The sequence below is a fragment of the Camellia sinensis genome, chromosome 15 (assembly GCF_055761805.1).
Source record: "Camellia sinensis isolate YWXY chromosome 15, ASM5576180v1, whole genome shotgun sequence".
Lineage (NCBI taxonomy): Eukaryota > Viridiplantae > Streptophyta > Magnoliopsida > Ericales > Theaceae > Camellia > Camellia sinensis.
In genome coordinates this window covers 11,837,874-11,853,498 of record NC_138975.1, presented here as the reverse complement: position 1 = coordinate 11,853,498, position 15,625 = coordinate 11,837,874, and the positions used below count along the sequence as shown (strand labels likewise).

General features: G+C 33.5%; 1 protein-coding gene and 1 pseudogene across 2 annotated transcripts; both read right to left on the bottom strand.

Annotated features, from left to right (window-relative positions):
• Nucleotides 1-268: 268 nt before the first annotated feature.
• LOC114307190 (trimethyltridecatetraene synthase) lies at nucleotides 269-4,428 on the bottom strand. The gene is made up of 2 exons (XM_028252588.2): nucleotides 3,367-4,428; nucleotides 269-1,090 (listed from the first exon to the last, which is right to left on the bottom strand). Exons 1-2 carry the CDS (start codon nucleotides 4,279-4,281, stop codon nucleotides 461-463), a joined length of 1,545 nt encoding a protein of 514 aa, XP_028108389.1. The 5' UTR covers nucleotides 4,282-4,428; the 3' UTR covers nucleotides 269-460.
• Nucleotides 4,429-11,565: 7,137 nt separating this feature from the next.
• Nucleotides 11,566-12,548, bottom strand: LOC114289409 (vesicle-associated membrane protein 721 pseudogene; annotated as a pseudogene). Its single transcript, XR_014356923.1, has one exon. The product of XR_014356923.1 is annotated as a vesicle-associated membrane protein 721 pseudogene (transcript).
• Between the last annotated feature and the right edge of the window lie 3,077 nt (nucleotides 12,549-15,625).

The window sequence follows — 15,625 nt, the reverse complement described above, 5'->3', positions numbered from 1 at the left end:
CCTAACCGCAGAGGGCTTGAATCTCCTTAAAAAGAGCGAATTTTCCGCGCCTCAGCCCTTATATTAATTGTTGTAACTTTTATTTTGTGTATTTTCTGATATTTTATTTGTAAGTATCACCAACAATTTAAAATAAATTTGGGTTAAACATTTGTTCTTGTGTTCATGGCATTATTATTATTACTGCTGGCAGCTGCTAGGTGATGGGGGAAAAAATTGTGTTCTTTTTTATCCAAATTAATTTTTTAAAAGCAAATTACACTTTCGTATCAATGGCGAAATAAGTTTTCAACTTAAAATAAGTTACATCACACAATACAGAGAGTTTATATTTGGATCAAACACAACATTTTAAACATTATTACAAAATGACTACAAATCTATGAAGGCAAGCAAGCCCACTTTTGGCAAAATGTAATTACTAATATTTTTGAAACATCAAAAGCAAACCACCATTGTTTCACATAGCATAGAGATGAAGTGGAAGCCGAGGTTGAACGACGGCGATGAGTGGAAACTTCTTAGGCGTCGAAAGCCCAAATATTTCCTCCATATTCAGATCCTCTCTATTCACATTCCTTGGCAAATCCCAAGTAAACCCATGTAAGAGATTTGCCAAACTTGCCTGAATCACTTTCAACCCGAGACTATAACCCGGGCACATCCTCCGACCCGCCCCGAACGGCAACAACTCGAAATCATGCCCTTTCACATCAATTGCCTTTCCAATAAACCTATCGGGGCAAAATTCATTCGGGGCATCCCATAATTCCGGGTCACGCCCGATTGTCCAGACGCTGACGAGGATCCGCGTTCCCTCGGCAATGTCGTAGCCGGCCACCTTGCAATCTTCACGGCATTGCCGGGGGACAAGCATTGGAGCCACCGGGTGCATTCTCATTGTTTCTTTGACGATTGCTTCGATGTAAGGTAGGTTTGCTATGTCCTTTTCTTCAACCCATCTATCTCGCCCGATGACCCGGTCTAGCTCTGCGGTTGCCTTTTTGAAGATCTCGGGTTTTTTCAGGAGCTCCGAGATTGCCCATTCTACAGTTACTGCCGAGCTCTCGGTTCCACCCGCGAGTAGGTCCTGAGAATCAAATTAATCTAGTATTATTAACGGTGTTACAATTGAAATTATGAGACACTATTGATTGTTTTGATTTATAAAATTTACTTGCATGTCTCATGTTTGATTGTGTTGACTGAATTTTCATAATATATTTTTTTCAAGCGGCATTTTTTTTTTATTAAAATACTCATTATTTTTATATGATTTTTTATTAATTAGAGAGAAAATAATTTTTATAAATTCTAAAATTTCTTTTTATGTTGTTGGAATCTTGAATTTGTAAAATAATTTATTAAAAAAGAAGAGAAAAAATATATAAATTTATTTGCTTCTTTGGTACATTTTTTCTTTGGGGTTTACATTTTTTTCTTTTAATTTCTTTTCCCTCAAAGTGTATTGATAATAAAAATTAAAATTAAAAAACCAGGCAGTCAATCTTTTACTTTAATGGATTCACAAGGCCTGTTTCGTTTAGTGTATTTTTTATTTTCTCTTTACAAATTTATAATCTAACCGCATTTGTTTTTTTTCAAAAAGGCTAATTACAATTTACCCCTTATATTTGGCCATTTTTTCTCTTCCATCTTATCCCAGAAAAGGGCAAAGTGTAATTTACACACAAGTAAAAAATTAAAAATAATTTTTTTTTTTTAAAAAAAACACTCTTTTTTATGTACCATCGCAGTTGCTTCCACCAATGAAAGTCAATTGGGTCAATTGGTAAACACTTCAATCTTATGGTAAGTTCTTTTTTTTTTTCTTTTTTTTTGAACAGTAATCTTATCGTAAATTTATAATAGCCCCCCACAAGCTAGTTGTTCATTTTAGGCAAGTGTCCAAAAAAATTATCATCCAAGTCACAAAAAAAAAATTAAAAATTAAAACTTGAACATTTTCCATAAATCATTTATTTGCCGAAGAAAATGAACCAGAAAAGTGGGGTTCTACTACTAAATTTTTAGAAATTGATTTGGAGCTTGAGATAATTAAGTAGTAAAAAAAAAAGTTCATTTGTATTAATTTAATTAATTAACCCGTTAATATCTCACCAAATAGAATTAAAAAAAAAATTTAAAAAAAAGGTAAAGAACAAGCTAAGCACAAATGTCATTTAATTTTTTTTTTAAATTAATTAGAATTTAAACTTCAAAAAATTTGGTGTTATAATGAATTAATTCGTAAATAATTATTCAATAATATGAAAATACCATATGATATTATTTGTGATGGTTCCAATTAATAATATAGTAAAAAAATTTAATAAGTGAGACAACACAAATCTCCCTTCCTTAAATAATAATAATAATAATAATAATAATAATAACTAATGTATTTTATCAAGGCGTCATATAAAAAAACAAGGCTCCATGTACTCTTATACTATTTAGTACTCATGATGTGTGTTACATTTATAAAATATAAATTTAAATTTAAAATGTATATATAAATTGTGTATTATTTTAAGAGAAAATGTTATGAATTTTAAATAATTTATTAATTTTTTTATCAAACCTCTCGTGCATGTAGAATTCACACAAACTCATATGTATGTAGGTCTCACTCATATGAAAAGTTTAGTAAATTATTTAGAATCCTCTAGCATAACTCTATTTTAAGCAATAAAGATGGTGGGTTGTTTCGAAAAAATGATTAAAAGTTGATTTTTTAATTTGTTTTGATTTTTTTTTTTAAATATGTGAAAAATATAAGAGATTGTGTTTGATTTAGTTTTTTGGGAGATAAATTTTTTAAAAAAAATCTTGGAAAAAGAGTTTAGAAATTTTTTTAGTTTGTTTGATTGTATATTTGGAAAATAATTTTAGAATTTGAGATAATTTGATATTTTGTTATAATTGAATAGATGAGTGTAAAAAAATAATTAAGAAAAATAGATGAGAGAGAAAAAATAATTGATTAATGTGTAACAAAGAGAAAGTGATTCTGAGAATCTTTTGAAAAAAATTTCAACCAAATAAAATTTTGAAATTTTTTTTTAAAAAGTTATATTTTGAGAATTAAACTAAAAACTAGACCGATGTGATTAAAATGGATTAAACCATCTACCCAAACTTAGCCGGTCTTTTTGGGACGGAAGGAGTAATTGGTTTGGACTACAGTAAACAAATAAAAAAAGTATTAATTATTTAAAAACAAGAGGGGAATATTTTAATTTTAATTTTTTAATTATCAAATTTTAACTTCAAAGAAAAAACGGATAGACAAGAAAGAATAAATATTAAAAATAAAAAATAAAAAAACAAAGAAAACAAAGTAAACAAACTGAATGTATGTACCTGGGTGAAAGCCTTGACGCCATGTCTCTGAAGTTTGATTTCGAGAGTAGGATCATCAGCAAGCTCTAATAACACATCCACCATATCCTTAGCCACAAACTCATCTCCCTCAACCTTCCTCCTCTCATTATGCTCATCAAGAACATGTTCCAAAAACCTATCAAACTTCTTCGCCAAAACCTTCATCCTCTTCACATACCCTTGCAAATCTAAGAAATCGATCCACGGAATCGAATCCCCAATATTAAACACCCCATTCAACAAGAACAACTCATCCAACATCTTCTTAAATTCATCGGGACTCACAATCGAATCCTCCTCATCTTCATCCAAGTACCTTTTCCCCAAAACCATCCGACTAATCACATTCAAACTTACGGTAGACAAATGATGTTTCAACAGGATCGAATCGCCAGACAACTTAAAGAGTTGTGTGAGGAGAGATTTCATTTCTTCGTTTCGAATGTATTCGAAGGATTCGAGGCGTTTGGCGCTGAAAAGCTCCATTAAACACATTTTGCGAGCTTGGCGCCAGTAAGGGCCGTAAGGGGACCAGGTGATGTCGGAGTAGTTGTAGGTGGTGTACTTTCCGGCGGCCGTTTTAGGGCGACCAACGAAGGTTACGTCCATGGTTTTGAGGAAGATTTTGGCCATGTCGACGGAGGAGCCGACGACCACCGGGAAGGAGCCGAAGCGGAGGTGCATGATTGGGCCGTATTTTTGGGACAGGTCGTGGATGGAGCGGTGGGGGAGAGAGCCGATTAGGTTTAGGTTTCCGATTATTGGCCAGGGTTTGGGGCCTGGTGGGAGGTTGAGTTTGGGGGTGCGGCGGCGGCGGAGGTGGGTGGAGAGGAGGAGGATGGCTGCTGTTGCTAACCATGCGGCGGCGTAGGCTGCCCATGTTGGTGTTTCCATTGTTATTGTTGTTGTTGTTTGTGGTGGAGTGGTGGTGGTGGTGGTGGTGGAGGAGGAGTTGGAGGTAGGTGGTGGTGTTTGATTGTGGACGTTGATGGAGTGGTGTGAAGGTACTTATATAGTGGATTGAAGCCGCTTTTGAAAAGTTATTGTGGGGCCTGGAGTTTTTGTTTTTAAATTCAACTACAAAAAGACAAATAAATAAATAATAAAATTTGTATATAATATGAACCACAAATATTTGTGTTTTTAAAATTTCTTAAACATTCAATGTTATCAAACGGCACCACAATAATACAGTTTATATTTACCTGTCTTTCACCAATAAAAATCCGACAAAAATCACTCAAGAGAAAGGTATGAAACTGAGGCTTATTTTAATTTTTAATTGTCTTTTCAAAACACCTTTTGTGAAATCACGTTAGTGGACCATAAAGGTAGGCCCCCTTTTTATTGAGTTGGCGTCCAAATGTGTTTTTGGGTGGTTCATACGGTTCAGTCATTTTGTTTGTTTGTTTTTTTAAAAGTTTTTAGGTGTGAAAGAAAATTTTAGTTTGATTTTTTAATTATTTTAATTTAATTAAAAAAAATTATTTGTAATTTTCATACATACAATCAACACTTAAAAAATAAAGGGTAGATTACAAATACACTTTCTAAGATTTATTTAAAATATAAATTGTCTCTTATAGTTTAAAAAATTACATATATCTCCTTGTCATAATTTTTTATTTAAAAAAATTAATTAAAAATGTGAAATTTTTAACGGTTCACCTGTACAATAATAAAACTATTTAAATTATTAATTAATATAAAATTTTAATATTATTAAAAACTATTAATTAACTTGATAATTTATTAATAAAATGACATATTTGTTATGAAATTAGAAACTTTAGGAGAATAATATAATTTTTAAAATTACAAAAGATAATTTGTAATTTAAATAAATCTCAAGAGTGTTTGTAATTTACCCAAAAATAAAAGGTAAGTGCATAAACCCTTCTATTGTTCGATTTGCCTAAACAAGTTTCACACGCAAATTCGTTAAGAACTTTAATTTTTTTTTTATAATTTTATGAAAAATAAAATAAAATAATTATATTTTGAATGTGATATTTTATTTTATTAATTTATTTTATCTTTTAATGAGTTAAAGTAATCTTAATCATCTTACCAAACAAAATCTAAAATTTATAATTTGTTAATTTGTTAAGTTGTGAATTGTTATATTATTATAAATTTTATTATATTTTCTTAATTGTTTAAATTTTTAAAATATTAATTTATTGACAAGATACTTTCACAGTTAGTCATTAGCAGGGGTGTAAATTGGACGCGGTTCGGCTTGACCCATCTAGGCCCAAACTCGGCTCAGCCTATGTCTTCCCGGTTGGACTTTTATCAAAATTCAGGTCGAGTCGGTTCATAGACCAAAAAATTAGATCTAGGCCTAAGGATATTTGAGCCTTCGACGGGTTGGGCCTCGGCCTGAGCTTAGGCTTGGACTTGGGCTTGGGCCGAGCCTGGGCAGGCCTGAATATTTTTTTAATTTTTTTTTTAATTTTAATTTTTAACTATTTTATTAAATTAAAATTTTTTTATTTAAAAAGATGATTGAATTTTTTTGTAGTTAAATGTGATGTTTGTGAGAAAAAAAAGTAAAATGATTATAGATTTGGTGTGACATTTTATCTTATTGACAATTTTAATCTATTTCATCTTTTGTATATTTAGCTAAAAAATAACCCAAAACCAACTTGCCAAAAAAGGCCATAACAAACCTAAGAAATGCCTCATTCCTCATTCCATCACCTTTCAGTTGCATTTCTAATGAGGTGGTAAATAATATCAACTAATCAATTTTTTTAAACATTTTTCTCTCTTTTTAAAAATTGTTTGTCATCTCATTAGAAGTGTAATTGAGTGTGATGAAATAAGAGGATGTAGCAAAACTCAGGCTTGGTTTGGGAAGTGGGTTGGCTTTTTGGCTTTTTGGCTTTTTTGGCTATTTTAGCCTGGGCTAAAAAGCTTGGTTTGGGAAGGACTTTTTGGCTTTTTGGCTTTTTTGACTTTTTTTGTGAGAGAAGAATGTAATGATTATGGGTTGGATGTGATGTTTTGTTTGTTATGGCTAAAATAGCCTATTTTGTTTTTTGTGGCTAAAATAGCCAAAAAAGCCTGAAAACTAACTTGCCAAACAGAGGCTCAATAAATCTTGAGATTTCAAGTTTCACTCTTTTCGAGGCTAGCTATTCGGGCGACAACATATATTATTGGTACGACGAATCTTTCAGACTCAGGCAAATGGTATCTAGTGTAGGATTGTGGGTTCGAATTTCCTCATGTATGCGAATTTGCAACTTATCATTATATGATTAAGTGGCTCTACTGTGTAGTACCACCTAAGGGTGACTTCTGCAGTCTCAGTTTCTTAAGGTCTAACCACAGAAGTCACCTCTCCGTGGTTAAATTTTTTTTAATGATAATATTAAAACTGTGTTAATAAAATATAATTATATTATATTTTTTTATTTTTAAACCTTATTTAAATTAATGATCCCAATACTAATTAAGTATAAAAGAAAAGATTAAATGGCTAAGCTGAGGATATTTTTTAACTTTTACTTATTAATTATTAATTTTCAACCATGATTGAGACTCCCATTTTTTTGAAACCCCTACAACCCCTTTGGATCTCCACCATTGATGGTGTGGACCCTACACATACATAAGTGAGTCCTACACATATATCAATGGTGAAAATCCAAAGAGGGTTATGGAGATCTCAAAAAAATGAGAGTTTCAAACATTTATCATTAATTTTTGTCTTACAAAAAATACCAAACATGCCCTACATTTGTTATTGTCAATAATGAGTTCGCCTAGAGTACAAGGATTTTCTCAATCAAACTCATTCCCCATTTGTCGGCTTAATAATGGCGCCGTTTGGTAGACCTGTGAGAAAATTATTATAACTTATAATTTAACAGCTTATACTTTATAACTGTGAATATAAGCTGATTTTTGATTTATAAATTAAGTTTCTCCTCCCCCACTCAAAGAATAAGTTGATTTTTGACTTACAAAAAAACTATAAATTGTATTGTTAAACTGAACTAAACACATCAAAATAGCTTAAATTAAACTAAAAGCTGAAATAAACTGAAAATAAACCCTACCAAACAGGACCAATATCATGTTTTATTTATTATGATATGATAATTTTGTCAAAATATTTATTTTCATATTTTATTTACTAAAAAATTGATAAGAAAATGTAATGAGAATCATCATTCGGTATTGAAAAAATAATAATCATACTACAATAAAATAAAAAAATAATATTTTATTTCATTCTGTTTTATTCATTCAATTGTATATTACTTAAGATTTTTTTTTGCGAATTAGGCTTTTCTTATTGTAGGCTGACCATATTGTTTTTAGGAGCATTATATAAAAGAAAACCATTGAATTGTATCATTCTGTTCAAGTTTTATAAAAATGTCATATTTGTATACCATCCATTAAAATTAACAATGTAAGAATAGTATAAAATGAAAGAAGACCTTGACTTAAAAAGTTTTTTTGGGTAGACGACTTAAAAAGTTCAGCAATAAGTTTCTCATTCAATGGAAAGAACAATGCAAATTACTTAACAAAGACCAAAAAAAAAAGAAGAAGAAAGACTTAGGTAAAATGCTATGAAAATCACTAAACAACAACAAAGAATATAAAAAAGAAAGACTCAGCCGGTAAATTGCTTGGCAATGATCCTTGGTCTAAACAATAATCATATTTAAATTGTAATTCGAATCTCATCTATATCTAACTACAACTACTGAAAGACTTAGACTACATGTTTATAGGGACTTTAAATTTTAGTCATTTATGTGTAAAAACACTTGAATAAAAAAAGTTATGAATTATTAGTGTTTCTGTCGTTTATAAAAAGTCGTGAATTTAAATATTAGGTGGTGAACTAATTTATTCTACTCCTCACTTCCCACTCTCCTTTGAAGATATCCAAGATTTGACCTGATAATTATCTAATACATATAAAACATAATATTATCATGTACTTGGAATTTGGAAATCAGTCTAACAAAGCAATGGACCCAAGTGTGCCAAAAAAAAAAAAAAAAAAAAGAAATAATTTAAAGAGCAACCTTTTTTTTTACATGCATCAATTTAATTAGTAAACGTAGGCATAACTCCGTATGGCTAGCCCAGCCGACTTTAAGGGGTGGTTTGGAATGATCTAAAAAAGTGTATTTTTTAACTTTATACGAAAAAATATATAGAAAAGTAGAGAGATAATATGATAGAAAAAAAATAAAAAGATAAAAAGTGTGTACTTATTAATACACCCCAAACAAGGTCTAAGTGAGAGGATTGTATCACTGATGGAATCCGTTATTTAAAATTTCTTGTGTTTGGTGACTTGAATGAGTCTAGGCCTTTGAGGAGCAATTTTTCTAATGCTGTGTTTGGTTGGGGGATTTGAAGATGGATTTGGAAAGGGAAATGAAAAAGGTATGTGAAATGAGAATAAAATATGTCTAAATTTCACATAGTTTCACACATTTTTTCCTTTTCCCTTTCCAAATCCCTCCCAAAATCCTCCAACCAAACACAGTATAAGTGTATATCGAATCAATTTGTAAAATCAAATACGAATCAAGATCTCTTCTTTGTATTTTTTACTTGTTGGGTTATTGAGCCCGCTTTTAGGTTCAATTTTGATAATCTGAATCATTCATATTTTAAGATTTGTTCAGTATATCATACTTATAAAAAATCAAGTTGATCGGATATCAGAAAATATATGTTTGGAAAACTGTTTAGTAAATTCTTTAAAAAAATAGTTTTTAGTTCGAGTTTTCCGAACACATGCTTTCGGATATCCGATCAACTTGATTTTTTACAGGTATGATATACTGAATAAATCTTAAAATATGAACGGTTCGGATTATCAAAATTGAGCTAAAATGAGCCCAATAATCCAACAACTAAAAACTGTAAGGAAGGAATCCTGATTCATCAAATACAATCCTTTGATATGAAATGACCTGTTAGAATTAATGTATAGGAAAAGAGAGAGAGAAACAAATATTATAATTAATGTATAGGAAAAGAGAGAGAGAATAAATTGATTGTATTATTGATTGATGTATTTATTGAATGTTACAATGATTCCTATATATAGAAGAGTAGGTGGTAGTAGGTGGTAGGTGGAGTAGGTGAAGTGGAGGTGGTAGTGGTGTAGTGGGTTAGGTTTAGTGGAGTAGGTGAGGTGGTAGTGGTGTAGTGGGTTAGGTTTAGTGGAGTAGGTGAAGTGGAGGTGATAGTGGTGTAGTGGGTTAGGTTTAGTGGAGTAGGTGAGGTGGTAGTGGTGTAGTGGGTGGATTTTAACAGCCCCCCGCAAACTCAAGGGGGATAGGAACTAACCAACTTGAGTTTGGAGAGAGTAACAAAACAAGAAAATACATAAAAATAAAAGAGGATAGGAGACACTGTATGGTCGTGTCAGACCATTGGTGAAGACACTGTATGGTAGTGTCATAACGTTGTAGAGGACACTGGATGGTTGTGTCAGACCGATATAGAAGACAGTTTATGGGGTCATGTCGGACCGTTGTAGCAGACAATGTTGTGACAGTTGTTGTGACAGTTTACGGAGTCTTGCTGGACCCTTGTAGAAACTAACCGGAAGCAATGTCGGGACAGTTTACAGAGTCTTGTCGGACCCTTGTAGAAACTAACCGGAATCAATGTCGGGACAGTTTACAAAGTCTTGTCGGACCCATGAAGGAGCTAACCGGAATCAATGTCGGGACAGTTTACAGAGTCTTGTCGGACCCATAAAGGAGCTAACCGGAATCAATGTCGGGACAGTTTACAGAGTCTTGTCGGACCCTTAAAAAATACACTGTATGATGGTGTATATAGGCTGCCCAAATATATATATATATATGGATATATATAGTGAGCCCTCAAAAGTCGCGCCCTCAAAAGGCGCGCCCACTTCATCAAAAGGCGTGCCCGACAGAAAGCGTCGAGCCATCAAAAGGTGAGCCGGAGACGCGGCGAGGCACGTGAGCGACATAGTGGCGTGTCGGCCACGTCGTCAATGTCGATATAAACCAATGCGGAGGCGGTGGAAACCAAACCAGACTGAAACCTCTGAACTTGTCATTCTGAAACAATCTGTAAATACTCTGTATCCAACCCTTCTCGGAAACACTCAGCAACCCAAAAAACATGGCCTCTTCTTCCCGTTCAACTACCCAGAACATGGCCTCATCTTCCCGTGGTCTGCTCACTCTCTTTCCCAACCTCAACGAGTCAACAAGAGAGATAACTGGTGCGGTGGCACTGGAACCTCAACCAAGCGCCCCGGAGTTTGCTCCGTTGAACTTTCCTATGCGGTCTGTGGAGCAAAGAATGGCAGTGCAGTCGGATGTGGAGGCCAATCAGTATACATTGAAGTCATGTGTGGAAACCATGACTGCGGTTACAAATTTGTCGAACCGGCTGCAGAGTAGGACAAATGAGGTGCAGCAGTTAAACGCCCAACTGGCTCTGCTCCAGCGCATGTATAAGGATGCGCGAGCAGAGATGAGTGTCCTAAAGGCGGAAAATAAGGAGCTGAAGCGGAAGGCCACCGTTATGTTCCGATTTGGAGGGCCGCCATATGCTGCAGTGGAGGAGCAGGGAGTAGTGATCGTGCCCAGTGGAGTGGGAAACACGGAGGCAACACCGTCAAGGGCCGCCCAGGACGGAGGCAAGAAGAAGAGACCAGCGGCAGAGTAGAGAAGAAAAATGCCACTGTTCCGATTTGTGTTGGTTTTGTTTTGTTTTGTGTTTTTTTTTTTTTTTTTTTTTGTGTAAAATGGTGATCGGGGTGAGCCCCGACATGAATAAAATGAGTTTGGTGTGCAGTTCGTCTTCTTCCCTTTTTTTTTTTTTTTTTGTGCAAAAAAAAAAAATAAGGGAAAAAAAGATGAAAAAATAAAATGAAAGAAAAAGAAAAAAAAAAGAAAGAAATAATAAGAAGATATGTGAAATCAAAACGAGAGAGTGAGGGAAAAAAAAATTGGTTCACGTGAGTTTCTTGGCCCACGGTTTTGGTGAAAACCTGCAATGGGTTTGGTATTTTTTTATTTTTTTATTTTTATTTTTTTTTTTTGATAAAATAAAATAAATAAAGGTAAAGTAGGGGTAGCGTGAATCAGCATGCGTTTTAAAAAGTGAGGAGGTATGAATTAGAGTGGGTATGGATTTGTAAAAAATAATAATAAAATAAATGAGTGGAGAAGGTTGGCCCACGCATAATTAAACTATGATCAAAATTAAGGCAATGAGGATACCAAGAACTATAAGCTTTATCTTCATATTCTGTAACCACATTTTCCTCCTCATTTGGGTACCCTGGGTCCTGAAGTCTTGTGCCTGAGAGCGAAGGTTCTCTGTTTTATCCACTAGAAGCTCAATCTTCTCTCCACGATCCAAAACCTTCTCAATATTTTCCATCATCACTCCTTTGACTTCTGAAACCTGAGCCTTTACTTTGGAAAGCTTGCTGATCTCCTCTGGATGATCCACACAGTACTGTATCTGCTCCTTAAGTTTGGGTCCAAACTCCCTATTCAGGCTATTAGCAGCAGCAGTTGCAGCTTTTCCACCACCATATCTCTTGGTGAAATCCTCCTTAACTCGTTCAAGAAATGCCATTGGAATCTGTCTGCCAGCAGATTCCACAGCGACGACACAATAAGTGAAGCCGTCTTCGACGAGATAGTTGAAGGTGTGGCCATCGCAGTTGTAGGTGAACTTGTTGTTGGAGGAAGGGAGTTTCTGGAGGCACTGAGAAGCGATGCTCGTGAAATTTCCAGTGAATTCGGTGAATTCGGCGAGAACCACTGTTCCTCTAGCCACGAAGCTGTAGATCAAAGACTGTTGCCCCATCTCTCTCACACTCAAAACCCTAAAACTTAGAGAGACAAAGGGGTAGAGAGATAAACGGACGGAGAAATTTGTAGAGAGAGAAAGTGATGTGCCAAGAGGGAGAGGGAGGTTTGAATTGGTTGAGCTCCGGCGGGCGGTCAAGGCAAGGTTGCCGCCCGCCGGAAGGCGAAGAACACCAAGATCTTTAACCTTGCTCTGATACCATGTTAGAATTAATGTATAGGAAAAGAGAGAGAGAAACAAATATTAGAATTAATGTATAGGAAAAGAGAGAGAGAATAAATTGATTGTATTATTGATTGATGTATTTATTGAATGTTACAATGATTCCTATATATAGAAGAGTATGTGGTAGTAGGTGGTAGGTGGAGTAGGTGAAGTGGAGGTGGTAGTGGTGTAGTGGGTTAGGTTTAGTGGAGTAGGTGAGGTGGTAGTGGTGTAGTGGGTTAGGTTTAGTGGAGTAGGTGAAGTGGAGGTGATAGTGGTGTAGTGGGTTAGGTTTAGTGGAGTAGGTGAGGTGGTAGTGGTGTAGTGGGTGGATTTTAACATGACCTAACTCAGAGGTAGGGGTGAGCAGCGGATATACCGATCCGCCAAAACCGACCGAACCGAACCGATCCGTCACATTTTGGACGGATGCGTGATGATGAGCGGACGGTTGCGGATTGATTTTCTCCAATCCGCCAATTTGGCGGACGGATGACGGATTTAAGATTTTTTGGCCGCAACCGAACCGCCAAACCGCCAAATCGCGAGCACCTGTAGTAATTTATAAGACTTTGTATTTTCAATTTGTTTAAATATTATGTTTGTGTTTTCAATTGAAAAAGAGTTTAAATATTCTGTTGAAAAAAAGTTTTCAACTTGAATATATTTTTGAATTGAAAAAAATAAACGTATTATTCATCTATATTTTTTAGTTTTTAAATCTAACTCTAAAAATAATAAATAAAAAATATGATATATGCTGGTTGGTTTTTGTTTTCAAAAACATATGTAGATGTAGCAATATAGAGACATTCAATCTCTACTACTGCTCTGTTTATGGTTTTGGTGGTTTGAATTGTTATTATATTTTAAGAATCACAGATTGTAATACTTTATAGGGATGAATCATGCTGTGATTGTAATATGTGGATGAAGCATACAGTGATCGTGATATTCTAAAGTTTCAAACTTTCTTTCTTTGGATAAGGCATACAGTGATTGTAATACTTTTTTAAGTCATTGACTATAATACTTTTTTTTTTCTTTTTTTTTTTAAGGAAGTGCACAAGTTGAATTATGTTGAAAATTTATAAAATTTTAAACCACCAAACCGATTCGCATCCATCCGCCAAACCGCCAATCCGCTCAATCCACATCCGCCGATTGGCGGACGGATGCGGATTGATTTTCTTCAATCCGCCAATCTGGAGGACGGATGGCGGATTGGAGGTTTCGTGGCCGCAACCGACCCACGCCCACCCCTACTCAGAGGTACAGGATGGATTGGGTTGTAATGGATTCCATAGATTTAAATTTCTCTTTTTTGTCGTCTGTGGTCAGTCAAGTCGTTTATTTTCGAGTAAGGATCCCTCCTTGAATTGCCTACTTGACTCTGCATTTGATGGGTCATTAAGTCCATTTTTAGATCTAATTTTGATGATTTGAACCGTTTACATTTTAAAATTTATCATGTACATAATACCTGTAAAAAATCAAATCGATTGGATATCAAAAACCACGTAATCTAAAAATTTTATTAAAACAATAAAACTGTTTATTAAATTTTTTTAATAAACAGTTTTTAATTCTTCCGATATTCGATCAATTTAATTTTTTACAATTATAATGTACATGATAAATTTTAAAATGTGAACGGTTCGAATCATTGAAATTGAGCCCAAAAGTAAATTCAATGACCCAACAAATAGAAGTCAAGTAAGCAATTTACGGAGAGAATCTTTACTTTCCTTCAATTATGTGTGATGTGGTATGCAATTATTGGCGCGAGATTGCTAACCATTAAAGAAAAATGCTTGGGAGCACTAATTAGTGCTCTCACTAATTAGGTGGTAGTGGGTCCCGCCATTAATGATGTGATGTTTTGGTCTTGGAATTGTATTTTTTTTTTTTTACTTTTTTAATGCATTAGTGCTATTAGTGGTGATGTTTTTAGTGGGATGAATCATTGTTGAACCATTAAAATTTTAAGTTGGGTTTGGTTCATGTTACCGAGAGGGATTTAAAAATGAGAATAAAAAAAATACGTAAAATATAAATAAAATATAATTATATTATATATATATATATATATTTTAACAAATTTCTCTCAAAATTCACAAACTAAACGCAGCCTTATAGTAAGGCTTATTTTGAAAAGATGGTAAAAAGTAATTTTTTGACTTTTAATCAAGCTTTTAGCTTTTTTAGACAAATAATTTGAGAAGTTGGTAAAAAGTGATTTTTTGACTTTTTTTATTAATGTTTGTTTATAATGTCAAATCATAATAAAATGACCAAACTATCCCTATTTATTTAAAATATTTACAACTTCACCTATGTAACACATTTTGACCCATGAAAGTAAAATTGTAATTTCACCGTTGGCTAAAAATCAACTTCCCAAATGAAAAAAAAAAAAAGACACAAAAAATCAACTTTTAACTTTTGTTACAAACCAAAAAAATAACTAAAAGTCAACTCCCCAAAATAGTCCTAAACTCCGTCAAAGAGAATTCACGTTTCCAGGTGAAGAGAAGAACGAGTGGGTCAAAAAGATTTTGATGGCTTTGTTTTCTGAGTAAGTGCTTGGAATGAGAAGTGACCAAGGTATGAAATGAATTGAATGGCTTGACTGTTGACTCCACTTTTGATTATCTTTTTCTCTTTTGCTCCGCACTTTCTCGGGAAATATGGTGTCAATTTCCCTCCTCTCCACTTTTTCGGAAAATTTTGAAAAAATTTAATTAAAAAAGATATTATCAATATCAAGCACTAAAACATTAGTGCATCCCAAAAAAATGAATTTTTTTTTTTTTGATATCCAGAATATTTCCAAGGCTCCTTAGGATCTATCCTTACAAGTCAAATTAGGGAAGCTAGCCGTTCTATGAAGTACGGGTACGGGTACAGTTTGGTACACTTGTAAAAAAATATTTATTTTTAATTTAGAAGAATGTAAAAATTAATTAAATGGTTTAATTTGTTAAGGTTCAACCTATATTTAACGTTTAATGCCAAAAATAAAAGTATAAATCAAAATTAAATGTCAATATATTAAATAACTTACAAACTATAGCTTAATTTTAAAATCATGCTAAGTATAAAATAAAAAATAAAAAAGAAATCTAGTGAAATGAGTTTTATCTTTGTAGTAGAAGGAAAATAT

Excerpts from the sequence above, each read along its gene's own strand:
- LOC114307190 (XM_028252588.2), bottom strand. The coding sequence starts at position 4,281 with ATGGAAACACCAACATGGGCAGCCTACGCCGCCGCATGGTTAGCAACA. Across the intron at positions 1,091-3,366 it reads GCGTCAAGGCTTTCACCCAG|GACCTACTCGCGGGTGGAAC; the intron begins GTACATACATTC and ends TTTGATTCTCAG.